Below are 24,019 nucleotides of genomic sequence, written 5' to 3' on the forward strand. Positions count from 1 at the left end.
CTGTATAGGAATGATCTCCTCCAAATGTCAGGATGCCTCTGTGTAGTAAGTGTCAATATTATTCTTATTTTTTTTTTATTCTTATTTTTTAGGACAAAAAATTTTTTAAATTTGTATGGAAACACAAAAGACTCCAAATAGCCAAAACAATTATGAGAAAGAAAAATGGAGCTGGAGGAATCAGGCTCCCTGGCTTCAGACAATATTACAAAGCTATAGTCAGCAAAACAGTATGGTACTGGCACAAAGACAGAAATATAGCTCAATGGGACAGGAGAGAAATGCCAGAAATAAACCCACACACCTATGGTCAATTAATCTATTGACAAAGGAGGCAAGAATATACAATGGAGAAAAGACAGTCTCTTCAATGAGTGGTGCTGGGAAAACTGGACACCTACATGTAAAAGAATGAAATTCAAAAGAATCTAAATATACATTTCTCCAAAGAAGACATACAGGTGGCCAAAGAGCACATGAAAAGGTGCTCAACATCACTAATTATCAGAGAAACGTAAATCAAAACTATAATGAGGTATCACCTTGTACCAGTCAGAATGGCCATCATCAAAAAGTCTACAAACAATAAATGCTGGAAAAGGTGTGGAGAAAAGGGAACCCTCCTACACTGTTGGTGGGAATGTAAATTGGTACAGCCACTATGGAGAACAGTATGGAGGTTCCTCAGAAAACTAAAAATATAACTACCATATGATCCAGCAATCCTACTCCTGAGCATATATCTGGAGAAAACTATAATTCGAAAAGATACATGCACCCCAATGTTCATAGCAGCACTATTTACAAGAGCCAAGACATGGAAGCAACCTAAATGTCCATCGACAGAGGAATGGATAAAGAAGACGTGGTACATATATACAATGGAATTATTACTCAGCCATAAAAAAAGAGTGAAATAATGCTATTTGCAGCAACATGGATGGACCAGGAGATTGTCATGCTGGGTGAAGTAAGTCAGACAGAGAAAGACAAATATCATATGATATCACTTATATGTGTAATCTAGAAGGATGATACAGATGAATCTATTTGCAGAATAGAAACGGACTCACAGACTTCGAAAGCAGACTTATGGCTGCCAAGGGGGAAAGGTGGGAGCGGGGAGGAACAGACTGGGAGTTTGGGATTGACATATACATACTACTATACATGGAATGGACAGTCAACAGGGACCTGCTGTATAGCACAGGGAACTCTACTCAATATTCTGTAATAACCTATATGGGAAAAGAATCTGAAAAAGCATGGAGATATGTGTATGTATAGCTAAGTCACTTTAGCTGACTTAGCTACAGTACACCTGTACACCTGAAGCTGACACAACATTGTAAATCAACTATACTCCAACGTAAAATAAAAAGTAAATTAAAAAAATATGATTCCTGTTTTCCAGATGAGGAAACTGAGGCTCAAAAGATTCTGCAACTTGTACCGCTTAGCCAGTAGGGCTGAATCCAGCCTTCCAAACCCCACACAGTGAGGGCATCTTCATTCACAGCATCCTTGAAGAAGATGATGAAGGTTGTAAAGACAGAATTAATCACGGCAGTAAAACACTAGCTAACATTTGATGACCACTTATTGTGAGCCAGACTCCATCCTAAGTCCCTCATATGGTTTAACTCCGTTAATCCATACAACCACCAACTCTAATAGTACATACGAATATTATCCTCGTTTTTGCATAAGGAAACGGGCACAGAGACATCAGTGAACTCGCCCAAGGTCACAGCTAATAAGTAGCTGTACCAGAATTCAAACCCAGGCAGTCTAGCCTGGGAGCCTGCCCCCTCCACTGGCCTCTCCTGGCTTCCCAGGATGGCGAGTTCACCGTCTTAACAACTGGCAGAGGGCTGCACTCAGAGAGCTGCTCCTCGCATCGAACTGAAGCGAGCCTCTACCTACCACCTGCCTTGGCCTGAGTGCAACCCTCTAGAACCACAAGGACTTAGACAGCTTCCCCCGCTCAGGACAGCTTCCATCTCGTGGCTCCTGAAGCCACGTCCTTTCCACATCTGTGTCCTCCAGCCATTCCCTCTGTTTCTGGTCACCCCGTTTCTGCTATGGTCAGTCAGGATCTGTCCCCCCAAACCACTGTGTCTTACAAGGTCCTGAGATGAGGGAGATTAAGAGAGAATCCAAGGAGACTGTATTTCCTATAACGTTCTCCCAGTGTCTGGGCGGCCAGGTAAGTCTCAGGGCCAAGACTGCCATAGAGAGAGCAACTTTCATAAAGACCTTGGGACTGTTGATGTTTTAAACACCTCCCAAGGCCCTTCCACTCCTTCATCCCCATCCCATCCTACTGCTGTCTGGGCACCGTGCTGTTCATTGTCTGCTCACCTGAGACCCACTGCCCACTCCTCCTGGCCCTGGTCTGAGCTCTGAGGTCCCACGGACTGTGTCACAGGCTCCCTGGCTTTCAGCTGGGTTTGGCTAATGAGGGGCACCTGCAGGCTGAGGCTGAGTGGAGAGAGGGGCTGTGTACATGTCTCCCTTGCACCCGCCCTGCCCAGCCGTGATGGGCTTGGCTCCCGTCCCGGCTGCTCTGCCACAGATGCAGCTCTGGCCAGCCCTTCCCTTTAGGCTTAGGGTGGTGACAGCCTCCTGCTGTTGCTGACTCTGGATGCCGCACTAGGTCTTGTGGGTCCCCTGACCCTGCCCACAATTCTGTACACACTCCCTCCACACTTAAACCCTTTGAGGTGTGCCATCTCATTTCTGCCAGAGACTGCCCAGCCCAGACCCCCACAACTGTACCAATTTGGCAGGGTGTGGTTAGAGCGAACCTTATTAGGAGAGTCCACTTGCTGAACTGACTGCTGCCTTTTATCATGGGATGTTAGATTTTGACCTTGAGAGCTCTTGGCATCTTACAAACTTGTCAATATTTATCTGGGCACTTTACTCCAAACCTCAAAAATACTAAATTTACATTTCTTCCTATACTTCCTTGTTTACTGGGTTATAAATGAGCCTTAGGTCTGGAGGCACAGTGATGGAACAGAGGCATCCTAACATAATTAGCCAGGAAGGAAGGAAGAGAACACATTGGGCTGGAGATGATTCTAGCAGTCAGTGGGGAGTAGAGCAACGTTTGAAAGAACTTGCCCCCTCCAGGTTCACTGATCGTTCTATTTTAATACCAAACCTCCGTATTTATGAACGCTGAACCAATACTGGATCACTCTGCCTGTTACTAAATGTCCCAAAAGTGGTTGGATGGATTCTTCCCTGAATTTGGAAACCATGTGTGGAACGGTCTGACTTAAAACGTGGCTCACATGACAAGGGCAGCCATTCCCCAGAGCAGCTGGAGGTGAGAGCAGAATACGGGAGGGGAGACACAGGCCAACGCTGGGATATGCCAGGGGTAACTGGTCTCAGTGGATAAGCCCCCATTTGAAGGGCACAATGGCAGGTGTCTCTAGCTGCTGCTGTTCACCTGTAGCAGGGCTGCTTCTCACAGGGGCAACTCTACGAGCTTCCTCCAGAATGCCAGGGTGAACGTCATCTGGGCCTAACTTAATTCACAAAATTTAAGGCGGCTTCCCAGAAGCACAGGGAGGCCAGCTGGGGGGTAGTGGCATTCTATGCAGCTGGGTGTGTCTGGTAACGCTCTTCTGGAGACATGCGCACGTTTGTCAGTAACCTTCTCACCCTGCAGGCTCTGAAACTAAGCTCATTATTCCTACTGTGGTCTGGCCCCATTCACAGCACCAGGGGGGCTATCATCTCTCCTGTTCTGGACTGGAATCTTCAATGAGGACAGCCTGTGATCAAAGTCTCTTCTCTTTTGTGGGAGCCACATGGCCGTGCTGACCCATATTGAAGTTGCAGTCAATGATAACTCTTACGTCTTTTTTTCATTTGAACAGAGGAAGAAAGGAAAGGAAATAGTCTCATCGATGGGCATTATCCAGGGATCGAGGACGAAACTGAATGTGGATCTGGACTGAAATAATGATGAAGCAATGGTGGGCAGGGCCTACTCAGGGCTGGCTTGTTTGGGGACTGTCTCTAGAGCTTCTCATGAGGAGTGGGTTTCCTGCTCTGGACCACTTCCCTCCTTTCTGGTCTTCATGGCCCTTTGACATGAGAAAGGCTGCAAGAGGTTTGCTGACTGCCAGCCCCCTCCCCTGCTCACTGCAGTCCTCTCCGGCTCTGCGTTCCTCACCTCCGTTACCTAACTTCTGTTTATCTCTCGGGCGTGGGCTTAACTGTTTCTTCCTCAGGACTCTTCTCCCAACTGGTCCTAGACTGTCAGGTCCCTCTGTCCATCTGCAGCATCATCAGAGCGCCCTGCACTTTTTCTCCCTGGCACTTATTAGAATGGCATCTGATTATCCATGAACTTATGGGGTCAACGTCATGAGGACAGGCAGGTGCAGCTCGCCAGAGCCCAGCACTTAGCCCAGAGGAGACATTCAAGGATGCATTTGCTTAATGAATGAATGAATAAATTACATATCCAAGGGACCTGTGAGGTCATCTGACTCAACTCTCGTCCGTTCTGCCGCATCCCTGCAAATGAGGAGTGTCTCTGTGCTTCAATGCCTCTGGGGCTGGGAACTCAGACACATGCGCGTAGTTTGCTCCATCCCTGGACTTCTCACATGTCTAGAAAGCTCTTCTTTATGTTTGCAAACCCTTTATAGTCATGTTTCCACATTCATCTGGCTTCTTCCTCCTGTCTGCCTCTTTATCACACGCCACTATCTCCACATCAACATCCCCCCCAAGACCCACTCCAAACACCACTCTGACCCAAATTTCACTTTGCCCTGGCCTCAAGCACTCAGGGGGAAGAGGCACATCATTATTGGTTTCAGAGCTTCTACTGAACTTGATGTTATCCCCGTAACTATTCACAAGGCTGTGGGTTCCGTGAGGGTCCGTGTCTTCCCTGTCCCCGACTGCATCCTCAGGACCTAACACGGAGTCTAGCACATGACAGGCACACACTAGACATTGGCTGGATGGAAACCTGACTGCTGTCTTTGGCTGTCCTTAGAGACTCTTTAATTAACAGGCCTGGGGATGAGCAAGGCTGTTCGGTGGCTGAAAAGTGATACATACACAGATGACTCGGTTGGGTGACCCGATGCTAGATCCAGGGGGTGAGATGGAAGTTTCAGACGTCCGCCTATGCTGTGGGAGAGATGAAGACAGAGGGTGAGAGACGGCATGTCCAACCTTGTGGGGAGGGGGGAGATGCGGCTGTAAGAACGCAGTTCTTCAGGGAACATTAGCAATACTGCTGAAAGCACTCTCTGGCTGTTTCTGTACTGTCTCTTTATTTTCTGCCTTTTTAATCAATGTCTGATTGTGAATGAAATTGGAAATGCACAGGACTTTATGCTGTTGAACAGGATTTTTTTTTACATATTTTTAATTGGCCTTTTAGATAGGAAGCTACTCATAAAACTCTTCACTTTGGCTTATCCCAGTCAATAATGTATTTACTTTAAAGGAATAAAACTGGTTAGCATCATTCCTTAGCAGTTTGTTTATACAAAACATAAAGGTAGGTTAAACGTCATGTAATTGCACAACATACTGTATCCATTGCAAAATGACATCAACCTAAGTGAGAAACTTAAAAAATCTTTCTCTGGACAATGGCAATGATGGACTCATGGCTCCTTTAACAGAACAGCACGAAGTTTATCTTGCTGCATCTAAGAGCACGATGTGGTTAAAAAGTAAACAGACTGGAAATCAAGGACCCCCGGTAAACTATGCGATGTTAGGGATCCTGAATTCCTGATCTGTGAAATGCAGGGGCTGGTCTCAAGGGCTGCTACATTCCCTCCCAGACCTCTCATCCTGCAACTTAAAGCATTCTAAGTTGGACTATATAGCACTGTTTCCCAGACTGTAGACTGTGAGCTAGTGTGGCTCTGGGGAGATGAATTTTGGCAGAAAATTTGATAATACTGAGTCACAGAGCGAGAGAATAAAATGTAAAATTCTACTTCAGCCCCCTTGGTTAGATCAAGGAGGAAGTCTTAATTTGGTCCTAATACATTTCAAGAACAATTGCTAATTCCACCTTCCACACCTCACCCACCCCTCCTTTTTTTTTTAAATAAAGAGAGTTCAGGTAACATGATTTAGCTAGAATTTCTAAGAGTTATTGGTATGAAATATTTCATTTTCAATGAATTTATTTTAGGGTTAACCTTCTATTTATAAAAAATAACACTGGTTTTCCACTGGGTGATATAAAGTTTTATTTTAAAATAAGTTTGATGAAGTAAGAAGTAGTGAGTTGATGTAAAGAAAAAAATGAAGCATATAATAATATGGGTGATACACAGATACAGGAAGAAGCATCGGGGTTGTAGAGGGATAACTGAAATTTGAGAAATGCCAACAAAGAGAAGGAAACTGTGGAAGAAAAGGACAATAAGGTTTTCTTAGACCCTAAAAGGGAGAGGCCTTGGAAGAAACAGGGGAAAAAACTCACAGCTCAAAAAAAATATGCATCAATAGACCAGCTCTTTCACAAATGAAACATGAGATGGCAAAGGGGATAATGTTTAACCAGCTGGTCAGAAATTGTACACATGTGTTTTTAGTTGAGATTCTAGCAGGTAACTTTAATAGCATCCCAAGGGCCAAGTTGATATCTGGGGGCCAGAGTGTAGAGACACCCCAGCACACAACCCAGGTCTCCCCTCCGTTCCATCAAGGACTCAGGAGCTGTGCCCCACCCCTCTTGCAGTCCTTGGATCAAGAACCCAGATTCACAGGACTTCCTAGTACTTGTCAGAGCACAGTCACTCAGAGGGACACAGGTCCTCAGCTGCTCTAGCGTGTGCCTGGGGACGCTGGCTGTGCTTCTGCCTGGCTGCATTACTGTGGGCAAGTCACCGCCCTCTTTAAGGCCTTGGTTTTCTCACAAGCAAAGCAAAGACACAATTCCTAACCCACCTGCCCAATGGTGTTAAATCAAATCAGACGGTGGCTGTGAAGATGCCTTGCAAACTGTCCATTTCTGTGACAATTTTAACCACTGTTATTAATGACCTTCGGCTGGGGAAAAACCATGGCCTACGTGCCTCAGAGAGGTCACCATCTTGGTAAGTAATGGGAAGGGTATAGCCTCACCCCAGAAACACTAAAAACTCACATTCATACAGTGCTTTACCGTTTTCAAAGTGCTCTCACATCCAACGTCTTAACCCCTTCAAAAACCCCATTGAGGTGGATGTTACTATTAAGGAAATCCAAGGATACAGGCACACATTTGAAAGTGTACACACTAAGGAGTGACTCTCTAGTAAAGCACAGTGCCCCCAGCCTGTGGCTAGAAGTAGCTGGTTTGGTATCACCACCAGCTTGCTTACCTTTAACTTCTTCTCTGCCCGGGCTGCCTGTTTGCAGATGGGGTGCCAAACCTCAGAGCCTAAGGGGCCAGGAAAATAACAAAGCCTCAGACCTTTCACACCTACTAGAATTTGGGGTCTCTCCCCATCCTCCACCTCCGTTTACTCCCCTGCACAGCAGCCAGGAGGACCCCCTGGTTTTCAGATCTCTGCCGCCACATCGATTCAACCACCCATGCACTCTGCCTGTCCAAACCCTGCCCTTCCTCGAGGTCCACCTCTCACATGACATCCTGTGACCCTTCTTACCTGCCAGCTGGGAGTGACTTCTCTCTCTTCTATGATCCATCGTTCTTTGTCCCAGCAATATGGTCTTAAAACATAGTAGCTTGTGGATTTATCACTCCCACTAAATTAAGAGCTCCTTCTGGGTGGGAGCTGAGCTTTCTTCATTGCTGGGTCTCCCATGGCATCCAGCATGGGGCTTTGGTCTCAGCAGAGGCCCCGTACATGTTTGTGGGGTGATTACATGAGCGGACGATCGGCAGTGAGTGACACAGAGCAGGTGGTCAATAAATATTTGTTGAATGAATGAATGGCAGTGGAGGTGAAATAAAGTGACAGACTGCAGTGAACTCCAGCCTTCCTTTCTCTTCAAAGACTTAATGACAGTCTACCAGAGCTATCACATTTACGGGGACGGGGTGTCATGATGTATATATTCTGCTTGAGAGCACTATCCTGACCTGCTAATTTCTAAGAGACTCCAGACTCTTCAAACTTAGCATAGTCGGCTGCCCACATTCTCTTGTGGATGGGGGTCCAGTTGGCCAGCCCCAAATCGGAGAGGCCAATTTGGAAAGGCATGAGCAACAGGTGGCTGGTCATGTGCTGAGAAGAAGCCCCAAATATTACACATTCCCCAAAGAAAGGACAGGTGTCCCGGATTAGAGGGAAAAATAGGAACATATTATCCCTCTGGTGCCACTGCTCTTGTAATCAACCCTGAAAGGAAAGGAGCCAGCAAATGGCCAGATTCCTGAGCACCCAGATGGCATTTGTCTGACTTCGTTTTTAGAATATCTTTTCCATTATGGTTTGTTGCCTGGAACCCCTAGGACTGGATACTGGCTAAGTGACAGGGGGGCGGTGTAAGGTTGAACAATGAGGCCTAAAAACACGGTGGTGAGAGGAGGGGCCCAAAGTAAGGAGCCCTGCTGGGGCTCTGCTCCGTCCCACTTGCTTCATCTGAATAACAACGAGGTGGGCTTTGGATGGTCTTGGAGATTATATCTTAAAAATCCTAATTCTAGGGCCAGTTTTGTCACTTGTGGGATGGGGCTCTCTGATTCTTCTTTGCTGATGTTCTTGGGTGTTCCTAATGGGTTCTGCATGAGATTACTTCCTTCGAATGTAAAGTGCAATGGCTCTCAAAGCCCAGTAGAGGGACTCTGGGTCTGCAGCTTGATTCGGCAATCTTAGGGTGTGTCCACTACCAAGTGGTGGGGTTGGGATCCTAGCTTCGGGAATTATGAGGGAGAGCATTTCTGGTCCTCTCTGAGTTGCTGCTGAATCCACCAGAAGTTGTTTATTGCAGTGGCTTTGGCAGGAAGCACGTTACTGGTCACTGTAGGAAATGGACGAGGTGGACACAGATGCCTCAGAAGGTTGTGAGATTAAGTGAAAGAGGCAGAGGCACAGGGAAGGTAAAAGGTCAGACAGAGGTTCTCAGAGGGGGAAATGGTGTGTAAAGCGAGGGCATCAGACTAGATGGTCTCTCCATGCCATTGACGTATCTGTTCTGAAATAAGGCTGAACCACAGATGGCTTCAGCATTCTGCATACAGGAAAGCAGGTTTTTATAAGAAGTGTGTGTGGGGGGTGGATGGGTGGGGGAGGGATCAAAAGGGAGAAAGAAACTATAATTAGAAATTTTAAAAAAGCAGAAGTTTGGGTTTTGGCAGTAGATCATTTAAATTAAAGAGGGAAAGGATTTGTTGGAGGTTAGCAATAAACTTAGGTAAATGAAGGTAAGAAAAGATGATTTGTTCATGAAGACCCCTGTAAGATTAGGGTCTGCATATGTCACCAGTCAATAGCTCTCATCCTAAAAGACTACCTGATTCAGAAATGAATGAGTGACTGGTTGGATCCCATCTTCGTATTTTAGAAAAAGAGACAGACTGATACGCACCCACAGGACACCGGTAATCAGGATGGAGAGGCGACTCAAAATTAGGCCTTAAGGCAGGGTCTTCTCCATGGAGAAGAGAAGACATAACAGAATGGGGAAAAGGGTTTTTGAATATTTTAATGCCTCTCTGTGGGAAGAGAGATTAACTTGCTCATCATGTCTTATGAAGTAGAACAAGGATTAAGGGCAGGGGAGTGGGAAGTACAAAGTATTGGGTGCACTTTTTGCTTGTTAGACTCCTGATTCCACGAGTTACACGCTCATCCTCTGAGACTATCACCCACAATTCCAGATTCTGCAGTTAAAACCTCCTGTAAATGTGATGGAAGTGAAGGATTAGCTATTTCTGTATCAGCTGACTCAGAGATAGAAACCTAGATCTCCAAAACTGTCCCTCAGCCAGGCATTAAGGCTGTTTTTAATCCTTAGCGGAGTCAGCATTCAGCCTTCTCTCTCTGACTGGTTACAGCACACACCATACCTGTAACGCTGTGGATTATTTAAGGTTTGGGAACCCACCCACCTCTCTGCCAGGCCTGTAAATTCAATTTGCTAACACCACTTTTTTTTTTTTTTCACATTAGTGGAGATTACAATAGCAAAGCTGGAGCTGGTGCCACAGTCTTCCAGAAGCCCAGCCAGGCTTACAGACACAGCAGGGACTGAAACCGGCCCACCCGAAGGTTCTGTTTGGCCAACGCAGTGTTTTTTGTTTTGTTTTGAAGTATTTTTGAAGATGAATGCTTTCAGACCCTGCTGTCTGCCTCCTGGCCCTTCCCGCTCGTTTAAGTAGGCATTGAGTTTTCAGCTTCTGATCCCAGCCAGATGGTTAGGTTTCTTCTCTGGATTTCTCTTGATCATAACAGGGTGAGGTTTCCGAGCTCTGCCTTTATGGTAGAAGCACTATCTTTCTGACACAGCCTTGCTAGGACCTTCGAAAGGCTCCTTTAAAACCCACACTCGAATAAACAAGCGTGGTGTATCCGTATAACGGAATATTATTCAGCTGTAAAAAGGAAGGAAACACTGACACATGGTACAGTGTGGATGAATCTGGAAAACATTACGCTAAGTCGAAGAAGATAGACACGAAAGGCCACATCTTTATGAAATACCCCAAATATTCTGTCTTGACACAGAAAGCAGATTCGTGGCTGCCAGGGGCTCAGGGGAGGGGAATGGGAAACACCTGCTTAATGGCTATGGGTTTCCTTTTGGGGTGATAAAAATATTTCAGAACTAGATAGAGGTGGTGGTTGCAGAGCATTGTGAATGTACTAAAAGCTCCTGAAGTGTCCACTCTGAAATGGTTGATTTTATGTGAATATTACCTCAATTAAAAAAATTCCTCCCCACCCCCATCATTAGGGGGACCACTTCTGTGAACCATGGGGCACTCTTCTCTTCACTTGCTACTAAGTGTTCCAATCTCAGCAGGAGGAAAAGAGTGAGCCCTTTTGTTGAATTTGACACGTAATAACAACAATATCATTGCTATAATCTTGGTCACTGGGAAATCTTCACCATATATGAGGCAATTTATGTATTATTTAGTGTAATATTCTTAAGACGTTCCAGTCCTGGTTACATCGTTTACTAGCGGCATCATCTAGAGCAAGTCAGTTACCTCTCTGGGCTTCAGTTTTCCCATCTAGAAGATGGGATGATTACAGTACCTGCCTTGTACATTTGTTGTGCGGATTCATGAGTTAATGTACGTAGAGCACTGAGAACAGTGTCTGCCAAGAGCAGGCGCTATGTAAGTGTAGTTGTTGTTGTTATTATCTCCTGTCCCCTACCCAAACCCCCTGTTTGCCAAGATCTAGTTTGGGTGAGGGGAAAGGAGTAATGGAGAGACTTGAAGGTGGTGGGTGGTGTTTACTCTCCTACTCCCAGAGCAGAGGGGTGGCTGGGCAGGTGGAGTCACTGAGCAGAAGCTGGGCTTAGCTGCCGGCGCACCCTCCTGGAAGGTTGGGCTGGTGCCCAGGGATGAGGCACCACGGGAGAAGTGGAAAAGACCGGTTTGCCTGGACCTGACATGATCAAGTGGGCTTGAAGCTTAATAAAGAGCTTAAGGGAGAAAAGTGCTTGGCTACTGTGATGCTGGTTACCATGAGGATATCAGGCAGGACAAGCAAAAGAGAATGGCAGTCCCAAGATGCCCAGTAATTCACAGGATACTACTAATAACAGTTAGGACCATAATTCAAATGTATTGAGTGCTTCATCTGTGTCAGGCACTGAGTATTCTTATTGTCATTATTATAACTAATATTTAGAGAGTGTCTGTGCCAGGCCTTATGCTATGTACTTCATAACAATGGTAACTGAGTAAAAAATAATAATGATCAATAACATATGCTGAGCCCTGTGCTAAGTGTTATCAATAATGATGGTAATATTGACAGTAACCAGCATTTATTAGTCATGGCTCAGGGGGAATGGCCATTTCTACACGACTGGGTGTTTATCATGAGCTTGCACTGGTGGAGCTGGTGGCGCCAGGCTCTATGCTAAGCCTCTCCCATGCATTTGCTCATTCAGTCCTCACTGAGCCTGCTGACATAGGCCATGGTTATCACCGTTTTCAGAGAGGGAAACTGGGGTTCGGGGAGCTTAGATGTTTTGCTTGCTCGCCCATCGCTGTCTCCCTGCCCGGGCCTGTGGGCATGCAGCCAAAGTCAGGCTCCTTGGAGTCTCTGGGGCTTCACTGTGCCCACGGTGCCCAGGAGCTGGCCGTGCCCTCCTTCCCCTGACAGGGAGGCAGTCAGTCTGGATCAGGAGAGCATGAGGCAACGCACAAAAAGGAGCAGGGAGAAGACCCACTTGCTGCCCCCGTGGGCCCCTCAACCCGGCTGTGCTGCTCCTGGACTCTCCTAAGTTCTGTGAGCTCATCAGTCCCCTTCTACCCAATGCTGCTCGAGCTGAGTTCCTGCCACCTAAAAAGTCCAGACCAATAAAACATCTCATTGAGCTAACACCCGAGCATCTGACAAGTTCCTGACTTGCCCGGCAGGCAATTTTGTTTCCCAGAAAACAGACGAAGCAACCAGGGAAATTGCTACTCTGGACCTAATTCTGACCAACATGGACAAACTGGCTGGTGAAGTAGATGTGACATGTAACCGGTGAGAAAATCGCCACGCTGTCTTGAGTTTGTGGCGTGAGGAGCAAGTTGGAAACAGACTATCTACACACAAACCTTAAGCTCCTATGCTGTAATATTTTCTGTATGATTCAAGATGTTTGGTAACCCTAAAAATCTAAAACAAATTTGCAGCTCATCAAAAATTAAAATGCACTCTGTTTAAAATGAAATATGCTTCGAAGACTCAGACTTGAGGAAATGTCAATTTAGTTCAGTTAACAGGCTACGTATGAAGAGTCTAAAATTATGTAGCAGGATTGGGGAAACAGAAGATTTAAAGTTTTTAAGCATAACTCCTACAACCTAAGCTGTCAGTAGAGAGATCCAATTTAAAATAACAATGTTAAGCTACTAAATTATAGCAACCAATATTACGTTAGTGCCTTTTAAAGTGTGGTTTGACGAGATGTGGAGATGATGACTGAGGGCTGGTGTTCACAGTCCATAATGATGGGCGGCACCTTTCTTGAACATCTGTCAGCTCAGGGCACCTCTTATGAGGTACTTGTCAGAGGGAAATGAGGCCTCGGCTAAATACCAATGGCTTCTCCAGCTGAGCCAGAAAGACACACCTCCTGGTACCAGGACCTTATATCATCTAAACTAAAGAAAAAAAATACATGGTCTGAAATAGAGTCAGTTATACAAGAGAAGGCTTTGGTGTAATTATCAAAGAAGCTTTCAGGGCTCTGTTTTGGATTTGCATTAACCCAGAACTAAAGCTTTTCACTTTATTTTGGGCCATGGACAGCTCTGAAAAGTTGATAAAAGCTACAGACCCTATCCTTAGAGAAACACACCATATGCAAAATCTGGCAAGCAATGCCAGGGGGATTCATCAAATTCAGAAGGGCAGTTATGAACCACAGGCTAAGAATCCTGATAATAAATGGAAAAAATTGCCTTTAACAAACCAAGCAAGACAGGCCAGCTAACGTTGGCTCAGGGATATAACCTGTCTATGAATGGCTTTTAGTTCACAGAGTTGTGAGGATAAAATGAGATACTGCATTTAAAAGTAAAGTGCTTGGCACAAAGTAAATGCTCAGCATATATCAGTTGGTGGCATTTATTATTATTATTATTAGGACCTACAATTTGTTATAATACTTTTCCTTAGCAGCAAGATTTGTCCTAGGATCTCATAAATAATTTCCTGCCTGGTAGGTTTTAATTAAATATACAAATGAGAGCAGAGACTTATTCGAAAACATACAGCTTGAATCCTATGTTTCCAGTGTTAGTCTCTGTCTCAGGTCTGCAGAATAGGAGTGCATTTAGTGTAGACAGAAGGAGAGAAAAAAGCCTAGCTTTCCTTTTTCCCGGGTACAGGCACATTTAGAACAAGAGCAAAATCTATCTCACAAACCACATTTTGGGTTTAGAAAAACTCCCAAAGATCCAGCAACTGTAACCTTGGTGATATTTGTATAAGTTTTGCCCTTAACCTGCAGCATTTTGGTTAATATTTTGCTGCATAAAATCAGTGACCTAATTTCCTGGTGAAGCCCAAATGAAGGGTTTGGACAATAAACAGATTAGAAATCTGGCAACTTTACAAAAACAGTTAAAAGACTGCACAACAGAACTTGAAACAAATAAAAGAAAACTGGCTCCTGTCTCCTGGCGCCCCGGAAATTCTTATCCAGACAGATGTCAGACTTCTCCCAATTAGAGTCCATCAGAAAGCCATTACATAGCAATTAAAACACAAACAAACTGACCAAAAGAACCTCCTGAGGCTGGTTGCCAGTTACATAGTATGTCCGGCCACGGGAATGACAAGACAGGGTTTATAAGATTTGCAGGCTTCCTAACCCGCTCTCTGTGTGCACGTCGCTTTGTGGGGCACTTGGCATCTTCACGTTCGTCCTCCCCTCTAATATTCTTGAGGTCCTTGTGGAGAACGCTTGCTCTCTGCGCAGCGGGTATGTGGGCCTGCCTCGGTTTCTCCACCACGTTAATGCTTCCTGCCCTGTGGGCCTTCGCACCTGCTGTTCTCTCTGCTGCCACACTCTTCCTTCCCCCCGTCACGCTCCCACCTCCTACTCAATGTCAAGGTCTTGGCTTGCAATTTCCCTTCCTCGGCAAAGCCCCTCCGGGCCTCCCAGACTAGATGAGGAGCCTTATAACATACTCCAGTCACTCCCAAACCTCCCCTTCACAGCGTTCATCGCAGCTTGTCACTGCATGTTTGCACTTCTGTTTGATTAAAGTCGGTCTCCCGCTACTGAGAGTAAACTCCACCACAGAAGCAAGCACCCCTGCCTCGTTCATTTCTGGGCGCCTGGCACAAACATGCCCTCAGTTTGAGTGGATGAATGAAAGACGGTGTAATTATCCTCATTTTACAGGTGAAGGAAGAGACCTCAGAGAAAGAAGTTACTTCTCAAGGTCACAGCCCATTAGCAGAAGTGCTGGTGCTTGGACCCAGGTGTCTTCCTGGCTGGTTCTCACCACTCCTATGCTGCCTGGAAGGACAGTTTTCTTGCCATTTCTGGGGAATATAATTTTGAGTCTTGGTACCCCTGCCTGGAGAGGGCGTCCAAGGCAAACACAAGGCCAGCTTTCAGTGACAGCAGAAACCCCTGGTGGCTGCCACCCCTGAGAAGCCCACAGCCCGAGTCAGCATGACTCTAGCAGCGGATGGCCTGGACCCCCTCATTCCAGGATCACTCAGCATCCCTCGAGGCAGGTCCTTGAATGCCCTACAATTACTCCCACTCTCCCAGAAGCCCGGGTTGGGGTGGGGGGTAGGGATGGGGATAATTAAGGAGGGGGGTGACAGGCCCTTCTTTATCACCAAGAATGTCTCCACGTCCTGGAGGCGTTTCTGCTGAAGGTTTGATTGTGCGTTCTCTCTCATGATGACAAAGCTACTCCATCACTTAACTCTTTCAGCATTCTGTGACGTTCTGGTCCAAAGCAGGGCTCAGAAGATACTGATACATGAGGATGTGAGCCCCAGGAGAGCAGGGAACTTGTGGGACTTGCTCACGGCTACGTCTCTGGTTGTTAGGACAGCCCTGGGCACACAGGCGGTGCTCAACAGGTACCTGCTACATGAAGGAACTAAAAGCTTTCTGTGTGTCAGGAACTTACTATATTGCTATATTACAGGGACTGTTACTAGCCCATTTTATGGCCTAGGCAATAGGGGTTTAGAGTTAAGAGATTTACTCAAGGTCAAAAACTTACTAAACAGTGGAGCCAGGATTCCAAGCACTAAATGGGCGATTAGGATTGGTAATTCAGGCAGTAAGGGCAAGACCTTGATTTCTCGTGATATGAACATGAGAGCAGTTTCAACACTAGGAAATATCTTCATCAAAGAAGGGGGAGAGGAATTCATGCAACAAACTTTCAGACCAAGCACAAAGTCCAGATTCTCAGGGTCCATGAAGATACCACGCAGTTTGCTGAGACTCATGTGGGCTTCCCAGCATATAACATAGGGTCCTGCAGCAGGAACCACTCAGGGACCCAGGCACTGAGGGATCAGTGCTCATGGAAAGCGGGAGGCCTAGTCCTTCAGAGATCAGAGCAGCGGGCAGGGCTCGGGTCTCAGGAGGCAAGATGGGGAGAGCCCTGGAGTGGGAGTCATAAGGCCATGTCCCCCTTTGCCCCCTGTACCCTTGAGCTCTCATGCAAATCTCTTCGTGTCTCTGGGGCTCACTTTCCCCATCTATACAATGAGGGTTGTTACTTTACAGCCTAGAGTGACTCCTGGGATCGATTCACCTCTAATACCTGCATGACTGTACATACAAGTAAGTAGCTGTAGAGTCTCACAGCATCTCAGAAATGGTCATCTCGCTCAGTCCAACAAAGGAACCCTGCTCTAACATGCCTAGGAGGTGGCATGAGATTCTGCTGAATAGCTCTAGGCTGGTGGTTTTCAACCCAGGTTGATTATGCCTCCTGGGGGACAGACATGTGGCAACGTCTGAGATATTTTTGGTTGTCGCAATGAGAAGGGGTACGTTATTGGCATCTAGTGGGCAGAGGCCAGGGATGCTACCAAACACCCTGTAGTACACAGGGACGTCTCCACACGGAAAGATTATCTGGCCCCATATGTCAACAGTGCTGAGGTTGAGAAACTGGCTCTAGGCAAAGGGGATTCATTACATGTTGAGGGAACTCCTGGCATGGGCATGTGTGGCTAGGACAAGCTTGATAGGAACATATGCTCCTTGTAATGGCCCCCCTGACCTTCCATCTGCCTTGTGGGGAAACTGGGAGGAAGGTTTCTCCCCAAGAAATGCCCTCCCCAAGACGGCTATTCAAACAGCTGCGGATGGCTAGTACAGCAATTCAGCCAACAGCGATCACCTGTAGAGTGAGCGCATGTGGGTCAATGCCAGGGCTGAGGGGCCAACGTCAGAAGCAAGGTTCTCAGGGAGATGGCCAACGGCTCAATGCAAGCTGGAGGGGACCAGGTGCAAACAAAGGGCTGAGGGGGTTCCAGGAGGAGGGACTAGCGAGTTGTGGGTGGGGCTGGGGCCATTTGGGGAGTTTCTGAAGTGGGCAGTGCCTAAACTGAGCCTACAATGGTAGGCGCTCCAAAGTAAGGCACACAGGACACAGTGTTCAGGACGCAGGTGAAGAGCATCTACTCGGAGGCACCAGGACCATGAGATCATCGGAGGGGCTGAACACCGTCCCTGCCACAAGGTCCAGCCTGGCCAGCCCTGCCCACCTCCCACCTCATCTCTCACCTTCTGGCTGCACCCCGGACACACTGGCTCCTCTCGGTCTCCCACACTTGCCATTTCCTCACCCCCGCCCCCCAGAGGCTGGCAGATTCAGTGCCCTCAGGTTGGCGAATCCCATCCCTCCCCTCTTTGCCCAGTTAACACCCACTCGTCCTTTGAACCCCAGCTCCCGGCCCACTGTCAGGGAACCTTCCCTGCTGCCCTCCCCACCCCGTCATGTGCTCTCACAGAGTCCCACACTCCTCCCCTTCGTACAGCTGCTCACAGTTGACAGTTATTTGTGTGACTACTGACCATGGTCCACCTCCCCCCTGGGCTACAGGGCAATGGAGGTAGGGTTGAGGTTGGAATTCACTGTGGACCCTGGTGCAGAGCCTGCACCTGGTGGGGGCTCAAGAAAGAGTATTTGAATGGACGAAGGAATGATTGGAAGTTGGCTTGGGCAGCTGAAGTGTTGAGTTTGTTCAAGGCAGTTTGAGCCCTCAGTGAGAGGGTCTTAACTTCTACGCTGAAGTGTGTGTATCTCACGGGTGAGCAGGGATGGGCCCTGGAGACCTCTCGAAAGGGCTCTGCCGAGAACACTGTAATGCCTGGGAATGATGGACTGGGCAGAGGATGGAGGACTGAGCAGCACCTGGGGACTAATTAGGAGACTGGTGCAAGGATCCTGGGGTCAGAGGGCTGGACCCCGGGAAGCGGCAGAGGGAAAGCAGCTCCGATTCGCTTCTTGGAGACTCTTGGTTCCCCCCCATTCCTTTTGGTGCACCCTGAGAGTCTGTGGGAAGACTAAGCAGCAGCCTGGTGGATGCTCTGAGATGGGGGGGGAAGGGATGGGAGAGGGAGGTGGGGGTATGGGGGCTGTGATGGTGCAGACACTCTGTAACTCAGACACCCTCCTGTTCTCTGACCCCTTGGCCCCAAGCAGCTCAACCTCCCACCCACTGGCAGAGCCAGGGCAGTCTGCTCAGAGAACTGCCAGGGAAGCAGGCCAGCCGAGCAGCCGGTGGAGGCACACAGGGACAGAAGGCAGATTACACGTCACTTCACATTAGCCACACAGGCAACTTTCCCGAACCACCCAGAGAGGGGCAGATGAATCACAATTTTGAGGACAAGCCAGAAGCACAGACAACACTGAGATGGAAGGAGACCGTATCTCCTTTCTACTCATGAGGGAATAGGAATGCCTTACAGAGGGTCAGGTTTGCTCACCTGTGAGGTACATCTCCTCTCCTTCGGTGAACATCTGGTGGCAGCGTACACATCTGGCACAGGTTGGGTGGTAGTGCTTCCCTCCTGCCTATGGAAATAAAAAGATAAAAGAGGTCAGAGCTGGAGCTGCCATCCAGTGGGGCAGGTTGGGTTTGAACATTTCCTAACTCATTAGTGTCGATGGCATCTTCATGGCCCTGAAGCTGGTTGGGAGTCTATGCAGGGGAGTCCAGAGCAGTCTAAAAGTTCACCAGAAGCTTGGTGATTCCATACCATGCGTATCTGATGGCATTCAGGGGACTTCCCTGGACACCTGTACTTCTATTCCAGCAGTGAAAGGGCCATTTGAAGGCCACTGGTCCTACCTCCTTATTTCCAGATGAGAAAACAGCCTTACTTTGAGGACATCCCAGCATGTCCCCAAGAATGAGCCCTTACCACCAGAGGTACCTGACATGGTTTTAAGTGGCACAGAGACCTTCGGTTTAATGACACTGGATCCGTGAAAAAAAAGATGTCCTTTTTAATCCTCTATCAATTCTTCTGACTTTTTCCAAGGAGAAAGTACCAGTTTGGTATAGTATGTCTTTAACATCTATCCAAAACTTAATAATCTACCTTTTTTTTTTTTTTGCGGTACGCGGGCCTCTCACTGTTGTGGCCTCTCCTGTTGTGGAGCACAGGCTCCGGACGCGCAGGCTCAGCAGCCATGGCTCACGGGCCCAGCTGCTCCATGGCATGTGGGATCTTCCCAGACCGGGGCATGAACCCGTGTCCCCTGCATCAGCAGGCGGGCTCTCATCCACTGCGCCACCAGGGAAGCCCACTAATCTACCTTTTTAAGAATAAGAACAGATGTGAGGCTTGGAGCCTCCACTAGGGCTATATTTTCTCAGTCACTGGCAATATGGCAAGTGATCCTGGTTTTCCTGTTATATTACATAAGTTTTCTTGTGTGTAAAGGAACCAACTTGAAGATAAGTTATAGCATTAAGTAAGAATGAGCACACGAGGCTCATAGGCATGGAAAAAATTGTGAAAGTGGCACACTTTTAGGGCTCAGTGGACAAACAAGGGCACCCACAAAGCCAGGACCTATTGGGGAGTCTCTGACCCTCAGGCAAGTCCCATGACTGCTGTACCTGGGAATCTCCACCCCATCCCCAGTTCACCCCAGTCTGACTTTGGTGAGCCCCCTTCCCTATTCCCACTTTCCTTCCCTACCCATTATTTCAAGTAAAAATGGAAATGATGTGCAGCTGAGAATTCCTCTCTTGGGGGAAGAAACAACCCTCGGAGAAGGCTGTGACTCAAGGTCCCACTGGAAGCCAGGAGCAATGTTGGAGCTGCTCCCTGGAGGGCCGGTCACCAGCCCAGTGCTCACTTCCAGGCCGACAGTTCTGACACTGCGGTCCCAGCCAAGAGGATCTGGCACATGAGGGCCCTTCACTGGCAGCTCTAGAACTGCTATATGGGAGGGGCTTGGTGCAGCGATTGGGTTGGAAGGTGGGGCTCATTTTGAAGGTATATGTTGCACGTTAGGGCAGGGTTTTATTGGGGGCGGATATAACCTGGGGGAAATTGATGGATACTGGGATGTTGTTAATGGCCCCCCAGACATCACTTGGTCTGATGTTAATGGGTTCCTTCCAGTTCAAAAAGTATAACTGTATAACGCTGAAGGCTTCTCCCTGAATCTTCTGGGGTGGGGGAGGGTTGGTTGGGCACGGACTTATCTATTCTGGAGAGACTTGATTTATTCTAAAAATTTAGCAAGAATGTGGAAAGGGCAGATTTTTTAAGAAGGAAAAAAAAAATCCAAAATCCCCTTTTTTCAGTCTTGGTTGTTTGCATGGCTCCCACCAATGACAGAATGTTCTTATCATCACCAAAGCAAACTGCGTTCAAACTTTGGAAGGAGCCTGCTAATTTTCCCAAGCTGAGATGTCGTGGGACTGATTCTCCCATACCATGACAAGGATAATCGTTTTAAATAGTAGTCTCTTCCTACTTTGTGTCTCTTTATCATTTCAATTATAGACCTGTTTCTAGGATGGCAACAGCACGATGGCAAAACTGAAGCTGGCATCTTCCTAATTGTCACGCCCCAGCACCCTGCTCCAGCCGCCGGAGGCTTTGTGCCCATCTAGCAATCCTGCCATGAATGGCACTAAAAACCACCTGAGGGAGTGGGGAAGGGAGGCTGCAGAGCAGCAGGTACCAGCAAAAGGAAAACCAAGTCAGTGGGATAAGATGAGACATTCTGTCTGTTAACAAGCCAAAGTCTAGAACATAGTGAAGAGAACGGCAAAGAATCAGTACCTGGAAAATGGGGCCCTATTGGAGAGGTCTGAAAACCACAAGCAAGGTTAGGCAAGGCAGCACAGGGACACAGGGCTGTGGTTCTCCTTGGAGAGGACACAGACCAGGAAGGAAGGAGTGTGACTGGCGCTCAGCACGTTGAGGTCTGTCACTGAGGCAGGGGTTGTGGGGTGGCCTGGGGAGGGAATGGGAAGGGGAAATGGAATTTAATTAAGTGCCTATTGTGTACCCAGAAATGCACTGGGCCTCGCGGTGGGCAGCTGTTGCTTTGGCCTGGCAAATATCCTTCCTCCTTTCTCCTTCCTCCAGAACTAGCATCAAGCTTTTCCTTGGTGGGATTGACTACCCATTCCCCATGTCAATCCATGTGGTTATTCCAGCTCTATGGTCACAGCTACTGGTTTGGAGATGGGCCTGAGATTCTCCAATGAGGGCCAGTCCCAGGACGCTTGCTGAGCTATTAGGAAAGAGAAAACTCGCCTTCCATCGGAAATGCTGGCTGACAGGATGTAAGCCTAGAGCAATGGTGTCCAATTTCCCCATCATATAGGAGAGCCTTCCTGAGAATAAAGCCAACACAGAAGAAAGTGGCACCAAGAGGGCAAGATATTCCAAACGCATTTGTTTGAGTGCTGGATCCAGCTGTGCCTGAAGTAAGAACTCCTCCTGGGTTTTTATTATGGGAGCTGATAAATTTCCTTTTTGGTCTGAGCCAGCTGAGTATAGTCTCTGTACTTGCAAGCAAAAGAGTCCTGACTAGCTGTAAAGGAAAAACACACTCCTGTGTTGGTCCCTTACTCTCAGACTACTACCATACTCATAGCACTTCTGACACCAGCTATGTGGGTGTTTTTTTTTTTTTTTTCTCCCACACCAAGCAATTCTCTATGACACCAGCTGGGTGTCCTATAATTTAATTTATTCTGACACTCTACTCGGAGAGAACGTCAGACCCCACAGATTAAGGGCTCAGACCCACAAGACTGTCTGCCCCCAACCCCAATTTAGATACCAATCAGAAGTCCCAGGTTGTCACCTGTATTTCTTACTGACCAGCTATAAATCAGGGTTCCCATGACCCCCATCTTGGGCTTAATAATTTTCTAGAATGGCTCACAGAACTCAGGGAAACAGTTACATTTACTGGTTTATTACAAAAGGATATGATAAAGAATAGAGATGAGCATCCAGGTAGAAGAGGCACAAGGTATGTGGGCGGGGGAACGGAGCATCAACGCCCTGTCACTGTGCACCACTCTCCCAGGACCTCCACCTGTTCACCAGCCTGGAAGCTCTCTGAATCCCATACTTGTGGGGTATTTACGGAGGCTTCCTTGCATAGGCAGGATCCATCACTAGCTCAATTTCTAGGCCCTCTCCCCTTCCTGGAGGATGGGAATTGGGGCTGAAAGTTTAAACTTCTAATCACGGCTTGATATTTTTCTGGTGACCAGCCCCCATCCAGGAGCCCACCAAGAGTCACCTCATTAGAACAAAATATGCTCCTCTCCATCAGAAAATTCCAAGCCATTTAGGAGCTCTGTGTGTAGGAACTGAGGTCAAAGATCAAATGTTAGAACAAAATATGCCCCTAGTGCTCTTATCACTTAGGAAATTAGAAGGATTTTAGGAGCTCTGTGCCGGGAACCAGGGGCAGAGACCAATATATATATTTTCTATGATTTCACATTGACATATCTACTAGGAGTTAATAACAGTAGTATTCTCCATTGATAGATAAAGACTCTAATAAGACTGAGAGGAAGTGACTTGGTTAAGGTTTCATGGCTAGAAGTGATAAAACTGGAATCTAAGTCTGTTTCACTCCAACTGTGTATTTTCATACATCACACTGCCTCAAAGGCCCTGGGTAGCTGAGAGCTGTTGGCATCTGTGTGGGATACGGGAGCCACTCCACTCTCTGGAGTCCCAGATTTCAGCTCTGTCTTTACTAGAAATTCTGCATGTGACCTGGGAAAAGCACCACATGTCTTGGGGCTCACTTTTCTTATATGTGAAACGAGGAGGGTAAACTAGTTGATTGCTAAAAGTCTCTTCCTGCTCTAAGGAAAAAAAAAAAAATCAACACGCCCAAGATGCTAACGGAGCCTCGTACAAATGTAATCAATTGAAACCCAGTCACAAGAGCTGCCCAAGAAGAGAAGGCTCTCACTATGCTAAATGACAGTAACATGCCAGGGAAAAGACAGCCACCGACACGATTTCAGAGCAGCTTGGAAATGTTGGGACAAATTCCCGTCTACCGCCCTGGCCCTGCGTGTAATCGAACTCTCTTCCTTCTCGAACGAAAAGTCTGCTTTTATGATCTCTCGTGCCACTGACCCTTTACCCCACCGCAATGTGGATGCCCCCTGCCCACAATCCTGCAGACCCAACAAATGGTTCTCCTGAAGGTAACCTTGCCCCACACCTCACAGCTTTTCCTCAGCCTGCATATCCCTACCTGCTCTGTGGAATCTGCCCAACACCCTGACTGACTCCCCATCTTTTCCGGAGCTCTGTCCTCTCATCACCCCTTCCCAGTCTCCCCCCACATGCCGACGGCTGCCCCTCATGCTCTGACAACTTCTCAGCCCCTTCTGCCCCCTGTAAGCAGCCACTCCTCAAGGCTGCTTTGAGCCCACTTCTCTTCCTCTATCAGAAATCCTGATGACTCCAATGGTGCCGACTATTACTCAAATCCTAGCCTTTTTGAGACTGGTCCCTCCAGGCCTGAGCTTTGTCCCTGAGATCTGATGCACATTCTCACTGTCCTCTTGAAACCTTCCTGGAATTTCAGCCACACCCCACCCCAAAGAGAACTCGATATGTTTCTGCCCGGATCAGCTTCCTTCCCTGCCACCCCCAGTTCTGCGGATGGCGACACCAGACTTCCTCTCACCTGGGCTTGACACTCTGGTTCAAGTTTTGGCCTCTTCTCCTTTGATGGTTACGTCTACAAGTTGCCCCATGGTTGCAAAGCTACTGGAATTCTACTTCCACAGTGTTGTAGACAGGGTGGTTGCCCCTTCCACTGCCACTGTACCTCCCGAGTCCTTCCTGAGGGGTC

At 47.4% G+C, this 24,019-nt stretch overlaps 1 protein-coding gene across 1 annotated transcript in view; it reads right to left on the minus strand.

Moving 5' to 3' along the window:
* The window catches only part of ABLIM3 (actin binding LIM protein family member 3), a 143,912-nt gene that overhangs the window by 35,022 nt on the left and 84,871 nt on the right, over positions 1-24,019 (minus strand). The window contains exons 7-9 of the mRNA XM_082835738.1: positions 18,628-18,715; positions 7,377-7,435; positions 5,101-5,172 (exon numbers count right to left, since the gene is read on the minus strand). Of these exons, the coding sequence (XP_082691864.1) occupies positions 5,101-5,172; positions 7,377-7,435; positions 18,628-18,715 (219 nt within the window). The remainder of the gene's footprint in view (positions 1-5,100; positions 5,173-7,376; positions 7,436-18,627; positions 18,716-24,019) is intronic.

Source organism: Leucopleurus acutus, assembly GCF_964270905.1.
Source record: "Leucopleurus acutus genome assembly, chromosome: 3".
In the NCBI taxonomy this organism is placed as follows: domain Eukaryota; kingdom Metazoa; phylum Chordata; class Mammalia; order Artiodactyla; family Delphinidae; genus Leucopleurus; species Leucopleurus acutus.